Source organism: Sinohyriopsis cumingii, chromosome 13 (assembly GCF_028554795.1).
Source record: "Sinohyriopsis cumingii isolate HCF-2022 chromosome 13, ASM2855479v2, whole genome shotgun sequence".
Classification (NCBI taxonomy): domain Eukaryota; kingdom Metazoa; phylum Mollusca; class Bivalvia; order Unionida; family Unionidae; genus Sinohyriopsis; species Sinohyriopsis cumingii.
Window position 1 is genome coordinate 29108904 of NC_142973.1, and position 27960 is coordinate 29136863.

At 34.5% G+C, this 27960-nt stretch overlaps 1 protein-coding gene and 1 pseudogene across 1 annotated transcript in view; one reads left to right on the top strand and one right to left on the bottom strand.

Moving 5' to 3' along the window:
- Positions 1 to 1870: 1870 nt before the first annotated feature.
- The window catches only part of LOC149785118 (uncharacterized), a 205924-nt gene continuing 179834 nt past the window's right edge, over positions 1871 to 27960 (bottom strand). The window contains exons 54-59 of the mRNA XM_089978885.1: positions 27526 to 27750; positions 26167 to 26369; positions 17107 to 17177; positions 15526 to 15606; positions 5606 to 5800; positions 1871 to 3457 (exon numbers count right to left, since the gene is read on the bottom strand). Coding sequence (XP_089835011.1) covers positions 3407 to 3457; positions 5606 to 5800; positions 15526 to 15606; positions 17107 to 17177; positions 26167 to 26369; positions 27526 to 27750 — 826 coding nt within the window. The 3' untranslated portion in view covers positions 1871 to 3406. The remainder of the gene's footprint in view (positions 3458 to 5605; positions 5801 to 15525; positions 15607 to 17106; positions 17178 to 26166; positions 26370 to 27525; positions 27751 to 27960) is intronic.
- On the top strand, positions 7668 to 9014 carry LOC149785119 (uncharacterized; annotated as a pseudogene).

Consider the following 27960-nt stretch of genomic DNA (forward strand, 5'->3'; position numbering starts at 1 on the left):
TTTTGTAGTAGTACAACGACTAAAGAAACTGCAGTGGCTTTCAAAATTTAAATGGTGTTTCCTGAAAACAAAATGTTAGTCATTGTAAGTTCTGGTAATAACCATGTTTTTTCAAAAGCAGATGATGTAATTTAAAGATTTTTTTTAGCAAGATCAGTGAATTGGTCAGATGTGTAATGTTGTGGAATATGCAGTACAATGAATTCTCATTAACTTAAGCTTTTCCTAGTGATGCCACTTTCAGTGCCACATTCAGTATGTAAATCATGCATACTTTATGAAAATAGCTAAATAGCTAACAGAAAATCCTAGTAAACAGTCGTAAGAATTGAAATATATCATTTAAGTGAAATGGGTAGTTCCTGCATCATGGATAGTCACATGCCATTTACATGTTGTTGTTGATGCTGTTGTAGGGTTTAACGCCATTTTTCAGCACAAAATAGACCATACATGGCGGCCAGTATAACTGGTGGAGGAAGAACCCTGGAAAACCCCAGGAAGAACAACCAACCCACGAGAAGCTACTGGCAAGCTTTCTCACGTACCCATGTCAGCCAAGCCTGACACTCAAACCAATGCAGACAGAGGTGAGACAGCAGTGATCTGGAACAGTGAACACTTTAGACCACTTGGCCCCCCAACTCCATTTACATGTATAAACATTGCAGTCTTAATCCAACACAGGAAATCACAAGCCTGAAAAGATAGGACTCTTATAATTGGCTTCTCAATATTGAAGTGCATAATACCAAGGAGACTTCTTAGAACAGATATACAGACTCTTAGAGGTGCAAAAATCAACAACATCACAGTCAGACAGAATAATGAATACTGACCTAAACCAAATACATGTACAACCAAATTATTATTTTAGCAGGTGGAAATGATGCCAGTAATGGAAGGTCACTAAATCAAATCAGAACATATTTTGAAAGTTTACTGTATGCAGCTAGGTACTGCAGCCCAGATACAACAAAAAGAGCAACACAAACTCCATTTAGAATGTCTTCAATGAACTCATTGGGGGTAAACACAAAGATCAGACAAACAAAATTCACTCACTTTGTTAAATGACACCTTAGTCACTAATGACACTGACATTGCAAATGTTTTCAATGATTTTTTCATCAACATTACAACAAAGTTATGAGAACCAGTGATGGAAAACAACTTTAATGAACTAAAAAAGTGCTGAAGCAGCAAAATCCCTATGGAGGTATGTTTTGCAATCCAGCAGTATACAAATGTTATCAAAAAATGTCTCATTGAACTTGAAACCAAGAGAGCTACAGGATCTATTAGATTGGTCCATGACTCATTAAAACTTCTGCCTCAGCTATTTCAGATAGCATAACATTCATAATCAATTTAAACATTGCAACCTCATCTGTCCCCAAGATATGGAAAACTGCAAAAGTAATGCCTATTCACAAATCTGGTTCTACAGATGATGCTGATAACTACCAGCCAATCTCAATAATAACAAACTTGTCAGAATTGATTGAAAAACATGTCCAGGACTCATTCATGTCATATTTAACCAAACACTTGCTGTTACACCCTAATCAATTAGGCTTTAGACAGAAACATTCCTGTGAGACTGCCTTGATCTCCCTAACTGATAAATGGCTTCAAGCACTTGATCAAGGTAGAATAATAGGATCTGTATTTGTTGATTTCAGGAAAGTTTTTGACATGGTGGATCATGAAATCCTTTTGACGAAACTGAAAATTTACCTATGTGATGAAAGCACAATTAGGTGGTTTACTCCATACTTTATTGAGAGAACACATTTTTATAAATAATGTTCTGTATGAACCAAGAACAGTTAGACATGGAGTATGACAAGGTTCAATTCTATGTCCATTACTATTTATATTATTTATTAGTGACCTTCCACTTTTACTAAGGGACTCAATTTCATCTACAGATCTCTATGCAGATGACACAACATTGTCAGACATCCAAAAAACAAAGCATGAACTGGACATTTCTTTACAGGATGCCCTAAACAAACTGGACAACTGGTGCACATGCAGTGCCATGGTGGTAAATACTGGTAAAACTAAAATATTACTTATCTCAACACGGCAAAAACAGAATCAAGCTTGATAATGATGAACTATGTCTGACATGGAAGGATAACAATTTTCAAATGGTCTGTCATGATAGACTAATTAGTGTATTGGTAGATAATAACCTATCATGGACTGAACATATCAAACATATCAGTAAGAATATTAATTCAAGTTTATGGCTTTTCACTAGGATAAGACATTTTCTCCCTGAAAGGCACATAAAACTATTTTATAACAGTTACATACAAACATATTTAGACTACTGTATTACAGTATGGGGTAATTCAAATGATAAAAACATAGCAAAGCTAGCACATCATCAAAAAAGAGCATTTTGGACTAATATCAATCCAGAAAGAAAGCAAGGAAAATTTAGCTAGGAAGTTGAAATGATTAGCTATTAAAGACGAATCCAAGTACTCTGGAACTTTGTTCTGGAATAGTATTCCAGTTGTGATTAGAAATGCTCACTCTATTTCCTTCTTCCAAACCCAATATATCCAGTGGCTTCAGAGATGCAGATAAAATAAATAAGTTCCTTTGTATGAGGGCCTTGTTATTATTATTATTATTAATCACAGTTGTATTAAACAGCCAAGAATGGTTTTGTAGCATGCCTTTGAACTATCCTGAAAACAGTTCTTTCTTTACCCGAGACAGAAAATGAGCAATGATAAAATGTACCTATGGTTGGTATGGTTCCTTGACCAACAGATTCATATAAACAGGAAATATCTGAAATTTTGTTATTAAAAAAATGTGCTTAGCATTATAGTAAAGCATAATTAATCTTCCTGTCACAACTACTACATGAAAAGGGTGGATACAAAATGGTTATTTTATGATTTAATTTGGATTACCAAAACTGTAATGGATGAACTGAATTTAAGAAGATAACTGGATTATTTACTGGTGTTCCATGAATACAATGTAACCTAACAAAGTCAGAGTGTGTTTAACATTCAATACATACATTGGCATTCCATGAATATATTACTGCCTAACAAGGCCTGTGTTTAACATTGAATACATACACTGGCATTCCATGAATACATTACTACCTAACAAAGTCAGAGTGTGTTTAACATTCAATACATACACTGGTTTTCTATGAATACATTACTACCTAACAAAGTCTGTGTTATATGGTCAACACATACATTGGAAGAAGACAATTTAATGTAGTTTATAGTTATAACACTTTTGAGTATGCAAGTTATTTGTGATGGATCATAATTTATCCTGCTCCTGGTTTGATGCATCCCATGAAGAATTAGCCATATTATTTTTCATGGAGGGTCATTATAAATAGTTAAAAAGGTGACTACTTGTTGTTGGGATAAGTATTCTTGAACTGGTTGTAGGCTTGGTAACTCTGAAAATAAAGTAATAGAGAATCAGCATTAGAAAGATAATGAGCCTTTACATATTTGAAAACATAGTTGATTTAGAAATGTTTGCATATATTTTTTTGATAGAGCACCCACTGTATGTCGAAACAAATGGAACTCAACAACCTCTCTTGTGTGTCTCTAGATCTTCTATGGGATTTCTAGACTGATCCTCTGTTTCAGAAGGCTCATAAGCCAAATTTCTGGATTGGGGAGCCAAAAATTTTTGATGGTACACTGCACCATATAAAGGAGTAATGTATGGGTAATCTCCATTCTTGATATAGATAATTTGATGGTATACTGCACGATATAAAGGAGTAATGTATGGGTAAGCTCCATTCTTGATATAGATAATTTGATGGTATACTGCACGATATAAAGGAGTAATGTATGGGTAAGCTCCATTCTTGATATAGATAATTTGATGGTATACTGCACGATATAAAGGAGTAATGTATGGGTAAGCTCCATTCTTGATATAGATAATTTGATGGTACACTGCACGATATAAAGGAGTAATGTATGGGTAAGCTCCATTCTTGATATAGATAATTTGATGGTACACTGCACCATATAAAGGAGTAATGTATGGGTAAGCTCCATTCTTGATATAATTTGATGGTACAAGGCACCATATAAAGGAGTAATGTATGGGTAAGCTCCATTCTTGATATAATTTGATGGTACAAGGCACATATAAAGGAGCAATGTATGGGTAAGCTCCATTCTTGATATAGATAATTTAAGTACACAAATCTTGCTCTTAATTCTGCTATCTTTAATCTTGGAAAGAAACTCTCTCTCTCTCTCTTGTCTTGGTCAAGAAACAGCACATTGGAACTGTGTTAATAAGGTTTACACCTGAGCAGATTGAGACTTTTCGTTTTTCAAAGATATGACATCCATTAGACATTGATTATTTGTTTTGTACTATAATCCAGTATTTTACCATAGTTCATGCACCTAATAAAACTAATAATAATAATAATAATATGGACTTAGTATAGTGCCTAATCTTTAGAAGCTCTAAGCGCTTTACAATGCTACATAAAAACATATAGAATGACAAGATTACAAAAACAAACACCACAAAATTATAAAACAAAATGATAATGTTAGGTTTGCTTGGATGTCGTGCATTAGCTGGGTTCTTTTTATAATAAGGAGGTTTCTCTTAATAGCAAACAGAAATGGAGGATTAGAGACTGATACGATGAGATGGCATATGAGGCAGAGGTGATTAGATACAAGTCTGTGGGACATCAATGAAGTTTCATCTTTCATTCTGTATCATAAATGCATTTTTATAAAAACTAGGTCAAGTGGGCCTGAGATCACTCACCTGGCTGATATCTGCCTGAAAGAAAATTGCAAGAGCAGTTGGACAAGAAATCTGGGTCAGTAGGAAGCTTGGTAAATTTGTTCCAATGCTTCATTCCAAGATACTTTCTATCAATTTGTTGAATTCAGTCAGGTGGTTTTCTTATCTTAGTAATGGCAGCCATAGATGGTGCCAGATAAGCATCATTGGTGCAAATTTTAAAAGCCTGTCATGCTAAGATGATGTCTATCATACTTGTCTGAATTATTTGGAACAGTCTTTGAGAAAACTTTATTTAAAGTTTGTTCTTTTTATCTGATGGCAGATAGGTATAACCATGAAAGAATTAATGTCAGGGTGCCTTCTGTCAAATTTGGTCAAATTCTTTTCAGCAGTTTTCAAAAGTCTTTTTATGTTTTTTTCTTCTATTTTTGTTACAGCAGTCATATTTAATGGCAAAGCATCATCATATATACAGATTTGAAAGCCCTTCATGCCAAGATGTCAACTTCTGTTGGCTGGTTTGTGATGAGAAGTTTAAAGTTTTTTTGCTCATTTTTGTAATGGTGATTATATCTGATGATGAATCAGCATCATTTGCAAAAACTTGATAAAGACTGATACCAGGATGCCACCTGTGAAATTTGACTTAATTCTGATGAGCAGTGTTTTAGATGAACGTATTAATGGATGACACACGGTGCTAATATGCATGATGGACAAAGGGCAATACCATAAACTCACTTTACCCGTATAATCCAAGTAAACTAAAAATAGTTACAAATAAAGATTTGGTGCTAAAATTTACCACAACAAAAGTTGCTCCATTTATTTGTCCACCTATGTTTAGGATCCCAGAGTTGGTTAAAGTAGTGGCCCCTGGTGACTCTTCCATCTCAAAGTGAACATTTGCATATCCTTTCATAACAGGTCGTTTCAGTGTAAGTAGCTGGAGATGGTCATCAATTTCACTGTCTGGAACTGGAGCACTGTATATTCTTAGCTAGAATTAAATACAAGAACCAAATTCAGATATTAATGTTTATAGATCCAAATACACCATTACCATCTTTCTACTTTGCAAATACATAGTCCTGTTTTAAATATCTTTCCTTGTAAGGTCACCAGCAGAAAATGTCCTGTCAAATTTAACTGCATAGTGCAGGGGTCTCAAACTCAAACCACCCAGAAGGCTGCATGAGGGTATTTTTTGTGGCTCAATGGCTGCACCATCTTTGTTATCTCTCATGACACCTTGTGACACCATTCATTTTGTGGGCCACAGTATACAGCTTGATGGGTCACATGCAGCCATTGGGCCGCATGTTTGAAACCCCTGGTATAGTGGATAACCTGGCAACAGGTCTACCAAGCTTTACTGTTTTAAAACAAGGCATACTAAAGCAAAATCAGCACACAACTTAATAATACAGATGGTCTAGCAGAAATGCAGATTTCCACTATTTCTGTTTTGAATGTTTTATATTATTTTCATGAGATTTAAAAAAAATTAATTTCAGTGAAATGCATCCTAAATACATCTTTGCTAGCCAAGATTCCAACAATCCTATCTGCACCTTGGTGGATCAAACAGCTAAACTGGTGCTTCGCCCTAGTGACAGCTATTGGATTTCATGTGTTGCCTCCCTTAGTATGTAATGCCAACTAACCAATAGTGTAATGCATTGTACATCAGCCAAAAACAGTGGTTGCAATTAACCTAAAATGGATACTTTGTAAGTGTAACATCGAAAGTATGACTATGTACAAGAGCAAAGCTATTACAGGTGTATAGGGTTGTTAGCCAGCTATCAATATTGTATGTCATTTACCCGCTAAGCATTGCACCATCTGCCATATTCTTTTTGGACAAACATAGAATCAGCCCTCACTAATCCTTTTTGTTGTTTTCATCGTATTCTAAGTGATAACATTTGTTTTTATGTTTAAATAATGGTTGTAAAACACTGTTGTTATGATATTTACCGTAGCGACTCTAGATATGTCAATAATGATTACATGAAGAGAGTTACTTTCATTCCATTCCCTAACCCAAAGAAAGATCCTGACAGGTGTCGTCGATGGGTTAGAGCTTGTTGAAGGGAAAACTTTGATGTTGAAAAGTCACAAAGGACACTTTTATTTGTACTCTCCACTTCATTGATGGGTATGGACCCAGCGAGCAGCATCCCAACCCTACGCCTGCAACTTTAACGCTAATACTGGTAAGTGTTTATGTATGTGTACATGTTGGTAACACATACCAAGGCTACTGCACCTACCATTTCCTTAGAAACGTGTAATAAATAACCTTGTCATATTGAAACTCTGCATGTGAATATGAATGTGTTATTAAGACGTTTGTCTTGTGATAAAATTATCCTGCAATGTGGGTGGGTGTATTCTAGTGTGTATACTATTTACATAATTTGTTTCACTATGTTTCATTGGAACATTTTGACATGCACATAATTACATTCCGAATAGACCCAGTTAATATAAGAAAATTGTGATACCCAACTAAATTTTCATTTGTCCATTCATTTTTTCTTGTCATCAATTTTTATGACTCTACCTTAATTGCTTTATGGAATTCACAAAACTTTGTAGTTATCATGATGATGTAATAACCTTGTGCAGTTGGAGTATGACATGGATTATTGGACCCCACACTGATTTGTGTGTGTGTGTGTGTGTACTTGAGAATAAGTTTTAGCATACAAAAACCTACCCTCAGCATGCACCACCGACCCTCTCCCATTTCTTCTTTTACTGATTTGTTTTTCTTTACAAATTTGACTAAGAAGCAGCTGAAATTGGACACTCAGGATGTAGCACAAGCACTGCTTGATTTGGCTTGTAGCCCAGGGATGCCTCTTGCAGATGTGGACTCTCCAAGACAACTGGATACCATCCCACTTATGACGAGCTCTCACGATAACAACAGCACATGTGACAGTGTCATTCTGAGTGAAATGCCATGCACACAAGATGTTGGATGCCAGACAGTGACATATAAGGATACGCATAATGTTAGTGTAAGAATAGAGAACAAATTGTTACAAAATGAGAATAAGCTGCTGAAAATGGAGCTTCATTTTAAATATTGGTACAGCAAAGGCAGAAATCAAAAGTCAGTTCTGGTGTAAATGGTTGCCTGTTACCCAAAAATGCCTTACTAATGACAATGACAATGATGCGTCTTAAACTTGGACTTGTTAATCAGGACGTAGCCTATAGATTTTGTGTTAGTAAGGCTACTGTGTCAAATATTATAACAACACGGGTCCAGTTTTTGTACACCGTTTTTACCCTTGAAGGATTTCATATTTGCAGAGAGATGCAGTGTGAAGGAAAAAATGCCCAGATCCTTTAAAAAATTAAAGAGTGTAAGAGGTATAACTGATTGCACAGAATTTTTTGTTCAGCGATCAAGCAATTTTTCAAAGACAAGGAAACCTCTATTCCAGCTATAAAGCCCATTCAACTTACAAAGTACTCATAGCTGTTGCCCCCAATGGTGCAATAATGTATGTAAGCAATGTTTTTGAAGGGTCCATTTCTGACAAGGAAATTGTACTTAAATCTGGATTCTTAAAATTTGTTGAACCCTGGAGATGTTGTGATGGCAGATAGGGGCTTTAATATCAAGAACACTGTTAATGAGATTCAAGTTGAATTTATCATTCCTTCCTTTTTAACGGACAGGAAGGTTTTCACTGCACAAGAGGAGGCACTAACCAAAGTTGTGGCTAAACATCAAATTCATGTGGAATAGGCAATTGAAAGAGTGAAAAGCTTTTATTTATTACACAAGACCATGCCACTGAGTCTGGAACCAATAATAACTCAAATCATTTATGTTGTTTGTTGTCTTGTAAATTTCCAGGAACCTCTTGTTAAATGATTATCTGCCAATGACCTTCCAATAATATACAGGCAGCCATGAATGAGAAATGAAAAATCATTATTGATGTTGATTTTGTACAATTTAATTTTATTGGCATATAAATCACAATAGAAAATATATTGTCAGGTTCTAAAATACACTTGTCAATTATAAAGATCATACAACATTTTGGAACATGCAGCTTTTATGAAACAATAATGATGCTTTGATTGAAAACAAAAATATAGTCTTAATCAAATTTTAGCCTATTACAAACATGTCAATGTAAATATCATCTTCTACCTCATTAAACATTTTCCCACAAATACATACTTATTTAAAATTCTGTATTAGTCGTCTTGTACAATATTAAATTGATTGATTCATTATCTTTCTCTTGCTATCAAGATTATTCCTAATGAAATGAATTATCTGCAGTCCTGATCATTCATCACGAACTCTTTGGCATCAGCCTTCTTGGAATTCTCATGTCAAAGAATTCTGGACATAACCATTTGTGATGGAGCGAAATTAGCTTGTCCGAAAGTGATCCCCAAAATTCAGGGTCAAATTGTACTCTTATTATTTCAAAATGTATATCAGACCATACCACAAAGTCACACCATTAAAGTCCCATTATACCAAGTTGTGTTTTTTGAATTTGAAAGTAATATGTGTGATTTTTTTTCTTAACTCAACATGCCCATTGGATCTTCACGGACACAAGCCACTTTGTTGATTCTTGAATAACTGTTCATCAAAATTCCTAATATCTTTTCCCTGAAGAATCTGTGGACATTTTATTTCAAGCAGGCCATACTTATTTTCTTTTCCAGGATCTAAAACTAATCCATCAGGACTACAAGCAAGTTCTGGGTACTTTGAATTGACCCATAATCCTGTTTTCACTGCAGAAAATCCATCAGTTTCCATTCTAGATTTAGTCAAATAATCTAAGAATGCATTTATTTTTCATTCTCTATTCCATATAACATTGCACAAGACTTTAAAGACTTCTCTTCCCACAAAATTTTATTTATAATGGAACAAGCTGAATTTGTATTTGTATTAGTCGTGGGTTGCTTGCTGTTGACACAGTCTAACTCACTGAGGCTGTGACCCTAATGTGCCTCTCCAAATACCATTCAGCACTTCCCTACTCCTTTACAATTTCCTGTGGGTAAGGGCTGCTAGGTAACAAAATGTTTTGGAGAAGAGCACTCCTTTTTTCACACAGAAGTGCTTTTGATTTCGCATCTAGTTTATAATCTGCATATTGCCTATAAAGGACAGACTGCCACATATTTTCTGATGATGACTTAGAGTTGTTTCCAATAGCATTTAACAGATCTGTGACAGCTTTCAGAGGAGTTCGCTGACTGTATGCTGGTGTTGGATCACACCGTATGACATCACTGACTTTTCGTTTCTTGATATTTTCATAATTCACATCTGACACACACTTTGGGTCCTTATATCTTTTACGTTTCTTGCTCCATTGATAGTATTTTGATGTACATGATTGAGCATCAGTTCCACTCTTTTCAATATAGTCCAGCATTGCAAAAAGAAGTGCACAAACATGGTTACATCTGCCCATTGAAGATGCAATGCACATACAGGAGGAATCTCTAACAAACCCACTGTCTTTAGAAATTTGTACCATTGTATCATACATAGTGCTCATTACGTAAGAAGCCATGACTTTTGCTTTTAAATAATATATAACATTCTTCTCGCAGTCTTTCATTAACTGTACATGGCCACTTTTAAAATAGTTTCTTCCTCTATTTAAAGGTTTAGCTGTATGTAAGTCCTGCACATCATCATCGTTCTCATTCCCATCAGTATTTTGGGTTTGTCATGTAAACTGCACTGGTTCTATAATGTGATGATGCACATGTCCTGCATTAAAATGCTTAAGAAGATCAACTGAAGGAAAAAATATTCCATCCTGTGATAGGGGGAATAGAAGCTTTAGGTCTGTCTTGGTGCTGTGCCTCAGTCTCTTGAAGTTTCTTCAGTCTGAGATCATGCCATTGACCACCATCAACAGATATAGAAATGGACTGACTGTTTCCTGCTTCTATTTTTTGTCTGGCCCTGCAAAGATAGATGAATAATAATAATAATAACAACAACAACAATAATAATAATAGAGTAACACAAAATAACCATTTAAAATATAATTTTCATGCCACACCTCAGAAAAACCCTGTGAACTTAACTGACAGAAACAAGTACCCCATATTACAGAACAAACTAATTCATCATTGAATTGCCCTTTGATACAGAAATGATACAGGCACATAATGGCTTGGAGTGATAAAGAGATTATTAGGTCACATGTCTTTGTTCTCATGGCTGATTAAAAGATAATAATATTTTGCATCTGCGGGCTAATGAACTGGAAGGGGGGGGCGATATCATGCATTGCTGCTCTGATTTTCAATACAAGCACAGTTTTTTTTTACAAATCAATTCACCTCTTACACTTAGAGAGAAATTGTAATGATGCTTTAGTGGTCTATTTACTTATTTTGTTGTTGTTTTAGGATGACATTATATAGGCACACTGCACGTTCTACTTAACTGTTCTATTGGAAGCATAAAATACATGCAGTATATACAAACTGAACTTTACATACCTTTTGATCAAATCACTTAGATTTCCACTGATGCTGAGATCTCTGCACTGTATCCATCATTTCAGCTGCACCACGAGTGATTTTCTATCAAAGCATAAGGTAATTTTCCAGCAGGAACATCATCTTCTGTCAGTGATACGTAATGGTACTGAGCCACAATATTGTAATGTTTGTCCAAAGCTGGGGCCACATTTTTTTATAGGTATGAGGTAGTGATTCATGACATCACATGAGGTCCACGGCTGAACAACCCTATCTGAGTGATAGCTATATGTGCAAACACGGACCAGTACTGGAAAATTGCTTATTTATCAGTCCATTCAAGTTGTGTGCTCCCCTTGTATCGATCATGTAGGAACAGTGTTCAAAATTGAACAACTTAATTTTGATTGGATGCAGTGGCTTGCTTCCATATCCAATGAAATTCAGACCTGAAGCACAGAAATATCTTCTCAGTATGCCAAGGTGTAGATAGGGTTATTGGAATCTTGGCTAGTAAAGATGTCCTAAATAATTAACTGTACAACCTGTCAAATGCCTACCAATACTGCATATGATTATTATATGCCTGTCATTAGGTGGAGCAAATGTCTGTCCATCTGTATTTTATTTCTCTATTTCCATATGTCCATCTGTCTGTTTCATTCCCTATTTCATTTCCACACAATAACTTGAGTTCTCTGCCACCAACCGTGACTAAACTTTTTAAGTAACTTGGCCAAAAATGTTAAGGTCACAAAAATGAAAGAAGGCAAACTGTTTCCATACAAGAATGTATCTTCTATGCTAGGGTTGTAAATGGATTCCATTTGAGATTAAAAAGACATCCACTGATCTTAGTGGAGTGGGGTGAAAAGGTCAAGGCCACAGTGATTCCAAGAGGAACGAATGGTTTGTACACAATACACTGATTTTTTTTTTCAACCTAATATGACCAATATTTGTGGATAGCATGCATCTGGGACAAAGAAGGCACCTTTTCATTTTAGATCAAAAGTCAAGTGTGCAAGGACTGAATGGAGGAAAAATGATTGCTTAAAAACTACTTTTGCTTTCTACCACACGCCTTTAACCAAATTTTCCAGATGGCTTGCATCTGACACAAGACACCAATTGATTTTGAAGTTCACAGGTCAATGTCAGAAAGGGGGCAGGGCAGAGACTCCAAAAAGGAAATGGTTTCTACAAATGTTACAAACCATGACCAAAATTTTAGCTTGGCTTGCAACCGAGACAAAGACCCTATTGATTTTGGGGTCAAAGTTCATGGTCACCAAACAAGAAAGAAGAAAATGAGCTCAAAGTGGACCTGGGATTGTTAACCTGGCTGACATCTGCCTAATAGCCAAAAAAACAAGAAATTGATGAAAAAATTTGGGTCAGTAAGGTGCTTTCTGTAAAAATTTCTTCCAATGTTGGTTGCATGGTAGCATATGTTATGAAAAACTGTTCAAGGTTTCTCTATGTACCTTTTCCATTCTCATCCATTTAAATGAGCACTGTACTAGAATGCTTTATGCTAAAGTTGGTCAGTTTCTGCTATGTAGTTTTAAAATAACTTTAATTACTTTAGTAATGACACCCATATTTGATGGCAGATCAGCATCATTTGGATGCATCTGAAAGGCTTTCTTGCTAGGACACTTTCTGTCAGATTTGGTCAAATTCTGTCAGGCAATCAGAAGAAGTTACAAGAAGTTTTTCTATTTTAATAACAACATCCATATTTGTTGGAAGGTTTGCTATCATTTGAACAAACTTGAAAGCTCATCACTTGATGATGCTTTCTTTAAAACATTAGTCAAATTTTGTTGATTTAAAGAATTTTATAGTTTTAGTACTAGCAGCCATATTTGATGGCTTATCAGTTTTATTTGTATAAATTTGAAAACTCCTAAACCTAAATGCTGTCAAATTTGTTTCAAATTCTGCTGAGCAGTTTCTGAGAAAATGTAATTTAAAGTTGATTTTCTTGTATTTTGATAAAGACTGTTGAACTGGATGGGGGATCAGCATCATCTGTATAAACTTTAATAGCCTTTTTTGCCATGATGCTTTCTGTTTGGTCAAAATCTATTGAGAGAAATTTGAAAAGACAATTAATTTTTTCTTCTTCTATTTTCAGGAATGATCTGTAATATTTTATAGCAAATCAGCATCATTTTCATTAACATGAAAGCTTCTATGCCAGAATGTTTTTGTCAAATTAAGTAAATTTATGTTGTTTGGCTTTTGAGAGGTCCTTTAATGGTTTCTCTGTTTTCAGTAATGGTGACCATATGGATGATAGATTGGCATTCACTGACCAAATTTAAAATGATATGATGCACACTTAGCCATCTGGTCAGGTCAACTAAGAATGGTTCTGGATGAAATGGTCTCTGTCATTCTAACGTCCATCCATCCACCATGTGAATGCTACAGCATCTATATTATTAATATATCTTAACCAAATTTGCTTTTCAGTTTCTTCTTCACACTCCATAATAGCTTGGAAGAGTTCGATGATGAGCAAATTCTGTGCACTCTTTGCAGAGTTGTGGGCCTTGATTATCTTCATGTAGGCATTACTAATGCACAACGTTGTGAACTCTCTAGCTTCCATATTTATAACTAAATTTCAACCTAATCTGCCTTGAAATTTCATCACACAAAGAGCTCAGACAACCTCACTGATGAGCACATTTTGCACATATTTCTTAGAGTTATGGCCCCTGAGCATCTAAGCACTGGCATAGCTAATGCACAGTCTTACGAACACTACAGTAACCAAAGTTTTCATTTGATTTAAACCAAATGTGCCTTGAAGCTTTAGTTCAACAAGTGCCCAGAAGAGTTTGATGAAGAGCAAAATTGGCCTGTATTTCTATAAATTATGACCCTTGATTGTCTTGGAATTGTAATTCCAATGGCTTGTAAGCAATAGCATTTATACTTTTCACTTAGTTTCAATTAAACTCACAGGTTATTTTAATGGTCTTTGACTTAGACATTGCACTGGCTTGTGAACATTTGTTATTTGATTTCATTCAAACTGGCTGTGAAACTTCACCTCAGCAAGATCTCAGAATTGGACAAATTTATGTCCCTTGATCAACTAAGAATGAGCATTGCTACAGCTTGTCAACACTAGCATTCACATTTTTTGTGTGAGTTCCATTCAAATTTATATTATAGTGAAGTTTTTGGTCAACAAGATCTTGCATGGATTTGAAGATTACCCACCTTTAATTGACAGAGTTATAGCCCCTGAAATGCACAGAACAGTCATTCAGCTGCAATATGATCACTCTAGCATTGCTTTGAAATGAACTGGCTGTGAAGCTTTATCTAATCAATGTCTCAGATGACATTAACACTGATGAGATTTTGCTATTGTACAGAGTTATGGTCCCTGGAACACTGAAGCATTTCAATGATGTCTGAACACTGTATCAATCACCTATTTTAATTTAATTTAAGCCACATTTGCTTATAAAATTCTCCTCAGCATGTTTTAGAGGAGACTGATTATGGCCAGATTTTAACTACTTTTTTGTGACAGTTATGGCTCTTGACCAACTTGGAATAGTCATGCACCCAATGTATTGTAATACTCTTGCACCCACATTGTTTGTTTCGTATCAAAGTAATTCCTGAAAAGATTTATTTTAACAAGATTGCAAATGAGGTTTATTTTTTATGATCAGCAAAATCCTGGCGCTTGACTGTTAGAATTTTATTAGTGTGTGAAAGCGAACCATTTTACATAAATTAAAAACAGAAGTGGATTATACCAGGTAATTAAGAATTGAAGGTATTTTAATCTCTCTATCAGAAATAGTAGTCACTATCTCCCCCTATAACATTTGAATGATATTTTTAGTGGGGTTGGGGTGGTAACAACATTCAACACATCACTGGCTATATCATGCTGAGGAAATGGGAGCTTAAGTACCTTCCCAAAGACACACCCAGGCAACCAACCTGGGCTGTTCTTTCTGGGCAGGTATCACATCTGCAACCCTGGATTACAGGTCTGATGCCCCATTAAAAATCTACAAAAACATAATCTACATCCCAAAAAGTAATTACTAAGTAATAAATAGAAAAGGAGAATTACAAATAATAACATTTGACAGATTATTTTCATTCTATAAGACAACCATTTGATTCAGTTTGCTGGTTCAAAAGCTGTAAATTTATTCTTACCTCATCCATTGTCCCTCTAAAAAAACTGCTGTTGTCCCTCCCAAGATAAAGTATGGTATCATTGGTTTTGGTTACAGCTGTCTGGAAATATAAAAATGATAGTCACAATGATGCATGTATGCATACATGAACCATCTGAAGCTTCACAGAATTATGAATGAAAATAATCTTTATACACTGATATCTGATTGCATTTTTTATCTTTAGGAAGAGATAAATTCTTGAATTATAGGGTGAGAAATGGACATGATTATTTGAAAATCAAATAAAATAAAAATCATGCATACTAATGAGGTGATCTTGTATCCAATTGACTTAAGGTAACATTTCTCATATTATTTTGATGAAACTTGGAATGTGTGCTGATATCATTAAGATCTTGGCACATTTTGATAATGAATGAGATCCATGGACATTAATTATGCAAACTGCATTTAGTTAGATGAACTTGTTATGCCTCAGGAAAACATATTTTGGATCTGACTTTGTGCAAACTTGAAATACGGGTTAATATAGTGGATTCAATAATGAGCTAGATCCACACATACTAATGAGGTGATTTTGTATCTGATTGGCTGACCTGTTACAGCTCTGGTAGTCATATGTGTCATCTGTTTCTGATCACATGTGGAATATATACTTGTATCAAGATTTTGGACTGTCATTATTAGGCATATTTTTGAGGTCTTGCACATGGTTGATGGAGCTCATTACCAATCTAGAAGCCTTAATTCTAATCCAGTTTCGATCAAAATTGGAAAATGGATTATATCATCCAGATCTTGGACAATTTCAAAAGTAAGCAGGATCCATCCATATTAATTGGGTAATATTTCATCTAATTGGCTGATCTTGTTACCTGTTTTCAAGCGAAATTTTTTAGCTGCTGGGTTTATTATTATCAAGATCTTGGGTGACTTCAATTATGAGCAAGAGACTGCATATTAATTATGCTTTTAACAGTAGAAAGAATTTTTATCAGGATATAGTGAGTAAAATTAATACTATGGAAAACATGGGAGATAGTTTACATAGGATGTGTATTAAATTACACATACTCCTGCTTAGAGAAATGGTCAAAGGTTATGCAAAGCCATGTGAGCAATAACAGTCCAACTTGGGTCTCTTGCTTAATGGTAGCATAATTTTATTAAACAAGATCATGAGTCTAGTAAAACAAAGCCTCTTAAATATAATTTATACAATGAAAACTCTAAGCATAGGTATTAGAACTAAAGTAATTTATTACACCATTAAATGTTATATGCATAAGAAAGTGTTAATAAATGTTGATGCTGGGCAGAAGCAGTGTTAATACATGATTATTGATTTGACAGATTGAATGAGATTAAATGACAGACTAGTGACATATAGAATTTATTTAAGTCTTCAACCAAATTTCAAAGATATAATATCAAACTGTCCAAAAAAATGAAATGACAACAGTATCAAATGGATTTATGCATTAATAACAGTAAAACATGTAAACAGGGTTATATAATATTTCATATGGTAAAATATTTACACAAAATTAGGTTTACATACCACCTGTATACTGAAGGGTGTTGGGATTAGACTTACCCAGTCAATGCTAGGGACACTTGAGGTGAATCCAGTTCTGACACCATCAACAAACAATGTTAAACTGTGATCTGCGGAAGATATAACAGTATTGCTATTACATAAGGGATATGACTCTTTACAAAGTATTTATTTTTTACCATAAAAACATATGTCTTTCCACCCACTCACCCACCCCATATGATTAATATCATTCCGTAATACTGGTACTTGACAAAAGAAAAGGAAAAATCTAGGAAAATGAATAAAATAAAATTTTGTTAAAGAGTGTGATATAGAAAGTTCCTGATATTTAAGGTCTAGATTTTAGATTAAAACAGTTTGGTTAATTTAAGTTACATATAGAAAACTTTGCAAAAATTATAAGTTTTACATTTGTCAAAAAAGTGGATAGGAGGATAAAATATACTCAAAACAGATCTGTGTTTGTATAAATGCTGCACACAAAACAAGTCAAAAGATTAAAACTGTAAAAAAAAAATGGTATGAAAATATAATCTAGTCACTTACACGTGCCTGCAAAGATGTATGCCAAATTTTATTTGTCCACCTTGAATCATTTTTGTTAAATAAGGTTAACAACGTTTTGGTAATAAATATATCATGATAAAAAACCTCAAAAATTGTGTTGAAAACATAATAATTGCTGCAATGACAGGAAATCTGGAAAGGATTTAGACACGAATACAAATATGTTTATAAAACTTCATTTGCCAAATGATATAATCAAATAAAAGATAGCAATACCTTCCAACTGCATATGAAAAGTATTACAAACAAAAACAGATTGAAATTTGCAGTAAAGCTGACATTACTGAAGAATGCAATTTTCTCTATAAAATATTTTAGGTATTTGCATTTGGTTTAAATAATTTTTCCATCAACCTGCCACATAGTGGTTTTATGACGCACATTTTTATCTACAATTCATTCCATTATCTTCCACCTGGTTGAAGTGTGTGAGTAATTTTATCTGTGTGCCACTGTGTTGTGTATCTTGTTTGTATGGCTTGTAACATTTTACGCATACCTTTATTATAACCTGTTCTTTCAATTTGTTGATTTGTGTACATATCATTCTTAAAGCCTTTGTCCCTTAAATCTTGAATTACAGATAGGACTCTATTTAAAATAAGTACCATAAAGGCCTTATGGGTAATCCTAGGACCACAGTTGAAATAAACTACACAAAGGCTTTATGGCTAATCCTAGGACCACATTTGAAATAAAACCCACAAGGGCTTTATGGGTAATCCTAGACACAATTCAACTGTATTGTATTACTTGTGTATTACTGTCAAAAAAGTCCAAATATTTAACAAATGTGTAAAAAATTTTAAAACAAGGTCACAGTTGCCAGAGCCTTCTAAGGTTTTGAAACCCACCAAGGTATCTAAATATCACATTGGGTTTTGTTTGGCTCAAAAATGTTTGAAACAAATTAAAGACAGCATTGGATTTTTATTTATTTATAGAGTTAATTTATTTACTGTAAATTCCACTTATGATTATTGTTTAGAATAATTTATTGGTCTGAAAATGAACATTGTCCTTTACAAGAATTATTGGATATCATCAACATAATTTTTAGGGTCACTTGTATATCAATATATCTAGAGCTTATTGCAATTTATTTATTTGTTTGGATGTCCTATATTTTGAAATAGGCTCATGGAATGAAGAGACTGTATTGCAGAACCTGTCTTGAAAGACCGCCCCTTCTGCCAACACAAAGTGTCTCAAGGCATGTGTTCTTTCACAATACTGGTCAGAAAACTGTAACACTGTGTAACTGATGCTCCGTGAATGTGGTTTCACAAGTCAGTTTTTGTATACAATTCATCTACCTCCACCATATACAATGCTGTCGGGCATTTCAGTGCACCTAAGGTTTCCATCATCAATACTGAAGCAAAACGCATACAGAATACAACCAACTGACGAAAATAAAATACTGCAACGCTTACCATTTGAAAAGAGGCAATTGTCACCAGAATATTCTGTTCAAAATAATATTAATTTTGGACACACGGGATACTGCCCCCATGTTTTCATGACTCGCAATATGTCGGCCTATTCTGTGTACAGCTTTGAAAAGATGTAATATTTATCCATCGGGCCATAGAAATGAAATACATTATTTTGGACTGTTTCAGCAGTTCAGTCAAGTATACAGGTCAGGTTTATAGCTAGTTTTACAAAATTCAACGTAACAATGCCAATAAATGGCAAGCAAGATTAAGCCAACTAAACCGATCTTGTAAAATTTTTTAGTAAAGTTCAACATTTTATAAAAAATAAGCTATTATGTGGAAAAGAAATACAAAGAGTAGTGTGTAATGTATTAACAATGTCTTGTTTATGGGGAAAAATTATTACAGAATTTAGACTATAAGCCAAGGAATTTCTTGAGAATCCTGTTCTAGCAGCAAGTTGACACATTGGGTAGCAGACAATTTTGTACGTGTGGGACAACTTCTTGCAAAATTGGAAACTTGGATTAAAATGCAGAATTCTTTTAAGGTACATATTTCCATCTTTTAAATAATTTATTTATTTGTATGATTCTAAAAGATACATAGCAAATAGGATTTTCTGGGTTGCAGATTCAATATGGTCATGGAGTGGGTCTTCATGTTGACATTTAGAAATGACATTTTCATATGCATTTTAAGTCAAAATGTGGGATGTTTTTGTACAGTTTATGAATATCACTTTTCTTAATTAAAGTACGACTGTTCTTTCTTGATACAAATTGGACTTTGACTCAAAATAACATGTGATCCAATGCTTCCAGAAATGACTTATCGTTGCACAGAATTCCCTGATGTGCAATATTGGTCGACATGGTGGTATATGTAGTGAGAACTGTATTTATTGATTTCATCACTGTTTTGCTTTTTGGTCTCAAATAAAGTGTACCATCAGATACATGAAATAAATGTAACATTCATGTACCATCATTTTCAAGAAATTAACAAAATTAATAAAGATTCTGACAAAAAAAAATTCTTTAAAATATGAAGTAAACCAAACACAAAGTATTTGAAAGAAAGAACACTATGATGGCCATCACCAAAACCGTCCCCACTTATCTGGTACTCATGACACCAAGTAAGGTGCTTTTAAGCTTGTTCAACATTTTAAAGAGGCACTCTCCATATTTTTTGTCATGTTACAATAAGTGCTTAATATGTTCATTGTTGAGTTTCTGTATACTTTGAATAGAGATTTAGAGCAAAATAAGCATCTTTGTTTCTTGGCTTTTATGGCACTTTCAGTGCAATACTGGCTAACAGGAAAAAAGTACTATTCCAAAAGACACCAAGTCTGCTGACTTGAGCTAGCTTGAGTGAAGATTCATCCCAGGACCCATGGATTGCAAGTGTGATGCTCTGCCAACTTAGCAACTGTTTGATCCCTACATATTTGCCATGAGGCTGTACACCAGTAATTTTTGTTTTTAATTTTTTTATAAATGAATCTATCATCATACCTCATTAATGCACAACTGGAAAATCATGAAGCTATTCCACAGAATTGTACACAACATGCATACATGCCAAACCCTGGCGAGGAAAAAGTGTAATCCAAGTGGACAAAAAGAGTAATCCGAGCAGAAAAAGTAATCCACATATAACATTATAAAAATTCAATCAGCATATGTACAAAATGATTTATTTACCCCTCAGGACTTTTAACATCAATTACTGCTTCAAGTTTTCGTACATAACACTTTGAGCTTTAAAAAGCAACAGACTCTCATATTGCATTTCAAAACACTTTGTACCAGCTGAGACTATAAATGTTTTGCACACCAGTAGAGAACTAAGTGCTGATTTATTACAGAGCCTGGATCTAAATTCAGTTTTACTTTTGTTAACAATGCTGAACAATCTCTCACAGTCAGCATTAGAATGGTAAAGAACCAATATTCCTTTCATAACATGGCAAAGAAGAGGAAATTTATTTCTTCCAGTTATTGTGTCTTTTATCTGGCACAAAAGATGAAAAAATCAACTCTGTCCCCATGAAGTACATTATGTCAGGTTGAGTGCCATCTTGATACTTCAGGAGTTCTCCTTCTAATTTATCAGCAGCCTTTCCTGCAGCATGGTGCATCATATGACAGAGACAACCTGATATGAGCAATGATGGAGAATATAGTATGCAACTCCTTTATGAATTCCAGTCATCACTGATGCAGCATCAGCTGAAAACCACATACAGTTCTGCCAACATATATTTATTCAAAGCATTATCAAGCAAATAAAAAATTGTTTTCTCCAGTGGAATCTACTGTCAATTCTGATAATGAAAGAAGTGTACTCTGACTTTGCCCTTTTCATAGTCAAAGTCTCTTACACAGACTGGGTACAACTTTTTGTCATCATAATCACTACTCCTGTCTGTTGCAATACTAAATGGCCCAATTTTCATGGCTTCTGCAATTTTAAGTGAAGTATCTTCTGCTAAACACCTAACAATATTAGATGATTTTGTTCTTGCACATACATATTTTCTGCAACTTTGGAATCAGGAAACATCTGTGTGAACAAAGGACCAATGTAGGGGTAGTCTGTTTCTTTTAAGAACTCGGTACATAACGCCTCTGCATTTATAAAATTTGTGTCCATAATTTAGTTCTGCTGTAAAAAAAAAGAAGTTACCATAGTACTGGAGTTAGGAAAATGAGCTAATTCAAGGTTTCTTTCTTTTACCACCATGACCAATATAAAAATCCTTTCCACACAGCCTGCAAGGGGCATGAAGCTGCCCTAGAATGGAACGCTGAAATATGTAGTTCATGTATTCATCTCTGAATCAATTTTTCATCTTTTCTAATCCATCTGTGAAATCATTTGAAAAACATTTTTGCTCTAACACATGCATCGACTAGAATAAATCCGACTTGACTTTTAGCGCCAAATACCTACAGACTGGTTCTGTACCAGTTATCAATTTGAACAAAGAATCTGCGAGCAAAGATTAACAGTTTGAAAACCAGTCTGTTCTCTCCTAACTAAGCCATTCAGCTGCTATAAATAGAAACCGAGGTCAAAAGTTTGAAAGTAGAACCAGCATATTTCTTGGAAATAGGGCAACTGCTATAAATAGAACATAATACTTTTAGGAAAGTGCATGTAAGTCTACAGACAAGCATACTCTTATGTCATAGTTACGTAGAAGCCATCTTTTCTAGAATACAGTCTGTGGGATTAATGGGATGTTAATAAAAATGAGAAAACAAATTATTATATTTTTTTGGAGGGGGATATACCGAAGACACGCAATCCGAATACATTTACGCGTAAGGCGTAATTTAGTGGAAAAAAAACGTAATGATTACGCCAAAAGTGTAATGGTTGGCATGTATGAATATGTAATATGTGGAAGAGGGCAATAAACCCTAAGTACAGATTCTGCTGGTAAAATGAAAAGTCAAAATATACAATGAATTGATAAAGCTATAGTCTGGTGGCAATAAAATTCATGAATAAAACTTCTAAATGACTTATTTTCATTGAATAAGTTATTGTCCTTATCATATTGTCCTCTTCAGCAATGTAAACTACTCACAGAGCTTATGCATATATTGTAAACTGTGGAGTTCCGTATTAAGGGTTTGAAATAAGACTCTGTGTGTGTGTGTGTGTGTGTGTGTGTGTGTGTGTGAGAGAGAGAGAGAGAATGTATAGTACATACAGTAGTACATAATGAACTAATATTGTTATGAAATAATCTTCATTTGCTTCAACAGCTTTGCTACCTTGCACTGTAATTATCATATTTTCCTTGAATACCTGCTTTAGTGCTCAAGTAACTCATGAAAACATTACCTGGTAAACCTGAAATGATGTGCACTGTGGAATTTTCCATTCTGCATCTTGTACTCTCATTTACGTTCCATGTACACTCATTACCTATAGTATCAGCATTTATTATAATAAATATGGTACAGTACCTATGTTTTCTGAATTACTTTTCTTTCCAAACTAACAAATCATTAATTACATGACAAATTGTGTGTTTGCATAAATTTAGTCACTTTTGTCAACCTCAAAATAAAATGAAATCTTCCTCACTGTAGGGGTGACTTTAGCATTGAAAATACTGTTACAAGCCAGGGATCTTTACTTGACTGAGCTGTTTCAAACCCTGGTGCGATTCCTGCTAGAAGTCATAAGTTTACCTCAAATTTCCAAAGACTGCCATACAACTTCAGTTGTAAATTAGAAAGCCTGATGTGCCCGCTCTGTACATAAATTTTACTCTAATCATTGCAAGACCACAGATCTCACAACCTGCCAAATATCTATCAACCACACATCTGCATGGTTTCTCTATGTTAGGTTTCTCTACTGCCAGCAGTTCATGCCGTAGAAACTATACAACTATCCCTTAACACAGGGAACTATTTTAACTACACCAGCTTAGGCCAGTAAAACGATGGTTTCCAGGCACATTTCGCCAGTACAACTGCATCACATTTGCCACCATATCTGCCGAGTCCCTTCTTGTTGAGTCCAGTGTGTAATTTACCGGTTTCCTACCATAAATACTGCCACTGCAGTCACACCACTAATGTACACCACTAGATTTTAGTAGGGACTTTGTTATTCCAGGAACACTCATTCGGTTTTGACCTGAATTCACTACTAGTGAACCATGGCATCATGGAAACTCTCTAACATTTCACTCAGTGACGTTTGCTGTTAGTAATTGGCTACTTACATTGGGCTAAGGAATATTTCCATTGCACCAAATTCCAATAATCAGACAATTAATCACAAAAATCTAAGAATTCCTTAAAACAGGGCACTATAACCAAATGAGCATACTCCAAATTTATTACAATACCTTACACGAATGGATATCAAACACTTTACAATGCAACCTGGCTGACTATCACAAACTTTGAATGTTTTCATTGCCAGATACATAGTGTAAAGATATTCACTGTCATCCTACAGCTTATCTCCTTTTGTGACTTCACACATTGAAAGCACTAACAGAAACATGGGTGGACATCCACTAAAGAAAATTTCTAGACTTCTTTTTTGAGTTTATTTTTCTGATGAAAAGCATGCCCAGGAGGGTGCACATGGTCAGGATTTAGAGGATGTGGGACAAAAAAAAAAATGCAGGAAACCTGCAAGAACATGGTCTATGTGCAACACTGAGTACATCACAAATGAAATGAGAGAGTTGAGAAACCAAACTGTGTTAATTATTTCCCATTAACAGAATTCATTTACTAAACTTACTCTGCACTTTGCTCTTCCTTTATCCGATTCCTGCTTCCATTTTTTCTTTCAAAAACTCTACACATTTCAGACCTACCTCTGTTTTCACATTGCTTTTATAGGTATGTGCATTATTTAGTGGACAGCATATTGCATGCATGCCATAAGAAGCTGGCATCACAAGAATGGAGAAACCTCAGTGTTTTAGTGCTACATTTGACATTAAAATTATATTCAACAGCTTTTACCTCCTAATATTGGCCAAAATTAATAACTTTTTTGGGCTAGTGAAAACTTTGTTTTCAGAATGCCAGAAATATGGCCAGTGTGCCTCCTGAAGCACTGACTATTTAACTCTTTACCTTCTGCAGGTGCTTGCTGCCCTGCCTACTGAGCCTGATAAGCAGGCTGCCTTCTAGCAGCTGTTTGTAGGCTGGACCCCAGAGCATCATAATAGCTGCCTGAGTGAGAACTTCTTGAGTTATTTACATGCTGTCTACATTTTCTGTATCAATTTTGTCCCATGCAAACTATGTAATTTAATGAAAAATTCTAAACACTTAACAATGTTTTGTGCCACTCATTTCCACCAACAAGTACATATAATCCACAGGAATCAATGTTTATATTCATATATTTATAATTAAAAAAATATATCTCAATAAATCTGTGTTTAAAATGTATATTAGATTACTTTTCTCACCACTATTTTGCACACCAATGTGTCCACTATTTTATTGCAGATTTGGTAATTTTTTATGACACTGCCTGAAGCACGTAAAAAGAAATCTATCTCCCTTGCATTTTCTTATAAAATAAATGCTGGCCCTGAAACTGCTGTAAAGTCGTCCACATTTACCGGTCTCACGTGTTCTGACAAGATTTTATTGTCTCGCGTTTCATCCTCGGATTCACATAAATCTGAAATGTCAGGTGTTGAAACAGGACTTATACTAATGTCCAATCCTTCATCTTGAATCTGGTTAAAATCAATATCATCACTTTCAAATCCTTCAAAACTTCCATCAGAATCGTCGTCGGAATACATGAATGTTGACATTTTGTTTTACTGTCACCACTGACCTCGTTTTCAATAGAATTTCCTGCTTATATGCTGTAAAACTACTAATAGAATACGTTCATCATTTTATGTAAGGACTATTTTCATTGGCTAAATATCATAAAAGAGAACGGATGTTTGTAATTTCATCCAATACAAAGCTTTAATATGAAACGTGTATATGGGTATCTGGGGTTTCCCAACCCTTGGCCGGAAACACATGTATGAGCCAGCCGGGACAGAGAGAGTATTATTAGCAGCTTGTATATGCGTCTCTCGGGTTACAAGGCTATTTTTATGGTTGTATGTATGCGTTAGCAGAAGGTAAAGAGTTAAAAAAAAACATTTTGAACTTATTGATTCAAATTCCACATTAAAATTTATCCATTTCAGTTCGAGTTTTAAAATATTTACTATAATATTTTCATGCTAAATGATTTGAAATATTTCTTTGTATCAACATTCCAATTCTATCAAACTTGCCAAAATTCATCACCTTTTCCACCTATTGAAAACAGTATTCAAATATTTGTTTTCAGAAGGCCAACAACACGAGTGGTGTGCCTCCCAAAGCATTGAAAATTTATCAAATAATTTTTAACTTAAATGCTTTAAAATTCCATATTAAATTTCATCCATTTCAGTTCGAGTTTTAAAATATTTACATTAATATTTACATACTTTTGGCTATAGGCTAACTTGCAAAATTTATCCCAAACAGCAAAAAGGTTTTTTTTAATCAGCTGTACTTACATTCCAGACTGTATTTGAGAGTCACAGCATAATACGTATCTGCAGACAAAGCTGAGGTTGTTGTCACATTGGCATCACCGTAATGCCCAACGAATACCCTATTCTCAATGGTAAGACAAAGTTTTCTACTGAATGTGCAGAGAATGGGGTAAGGACCAGTAGTGAATCCAGAGTCTAGACTGATCCACACTTCAACAGTAAAGCTAAAATTGAAAACAAAAGAATGAAATGAAGGTCCTTTGAGTTGATTTCTTTCATGATTCTTTGTTGTCCAATTTAAAAAAAAGTTTATACGTGTACCTGTAACACAGGTGTAATAGTTTGGGGCTCCAGTCTGTCTCGATCTGATAAAATATTCTGTGAGATGGAGTAAGTGTCAGTGAGATTTATTTTCTTTCATGCCCCATGACAAATTAAAGATTGCAGCAAAATTATTGCATTATTCACTAATTTTATGTGTACACTTGATAATGACCCAAATGATTCTTGTTTAATTTATCCACACCACTTTAAAAGCATAACTCAGACTTCAAATGATGTTTTGAAAACACCTGATTGGAATGGTATGCAACCTTTTGACCTAGATTTGCATCTTGCAAGTCCGTAAATTTATTTACATTATCAAAAGATATGACCAAATTGTACTTAATGACTGAAACAGATTTTCTGATATTTTGTTTTCGAGTGAAATACTGGTGTGCCGCAACATATGGCATAATCTCATCAGTATTTGTTTTGGACTGTGTAGCAAAATCAAATATACTTACATTATGGCAGGTATTATTTGCAGATTAAATTAATGCAGTTGTGCATAAAAAATGAAAAATTTTAAATTGTTGCAAGCTCTGTTTTAACAATATATGGAAGCTATAATATAAAAGGTGAAATATTTTATGAGATTTATTTTTGTGATCCCACTCTGAGACTGCTAAATCACATAAAATTTCTCCAACACAAACAATACACACTATATGGCACCTGCTGGACACATGTCTTGTCCTGCAAATTATGATGTGTTGCATGGTGTATGAGTTTCATACAACTTTAACACAAAATCTTATCTTGATGATGATGCTGATGCGGATGATGATGTAGATGATGGTGACAACATTGATGATGTAGATGATGGTGACAATATTGATAATGTAGATGATGGTGAAAATATTGATGAATGTGATGCCTTTACTTACATTTTTTAATGAAGACACCATAGAGTTGATGTGCAAAGGAATAAATTATATCACACTTATTTAAAAAAAAACTTTTATATTAATTAAATATAGCAATGCCTAACGCAGAACAAAATATATTATTGCATTTATGTAGTCTACACAATTAAAAAAAGAAAGAAATATATACCTGGCATTCATTTTGAGTGTTGTCACATTGGGAAGTAAGACATAGTCATTTATTCCATCAAAATATAGTCCTCTGTTTATGTCATCCAAACATTTGACCTTTAGATCTGACCATATTACACTGAAGGCTCCATGTTGGATAACACCTAGATGTCCCCCTGTAATGGTGGAGTCATAGATGGCACCAGAATCTGCAAGCTGTGTATCACCCCTGTATGTGATCAACCTGTAAATGCAGAGAAAACAAAATTAGCCAGAGGTATCAACCATTTTATGCACTTTATATATCATTACTTTCCAATGAGTAAAATTGTTGATAAAAGAATCGTACACAGTTTAAGATAAAAAAATGTGAAATTTCACTTAGAGGTAGGTAGCCAGATAGTGAGGAGAGAGGTAAGCAGACTGATAGTGAGGAGAGAGGTAAGCAGCCCAA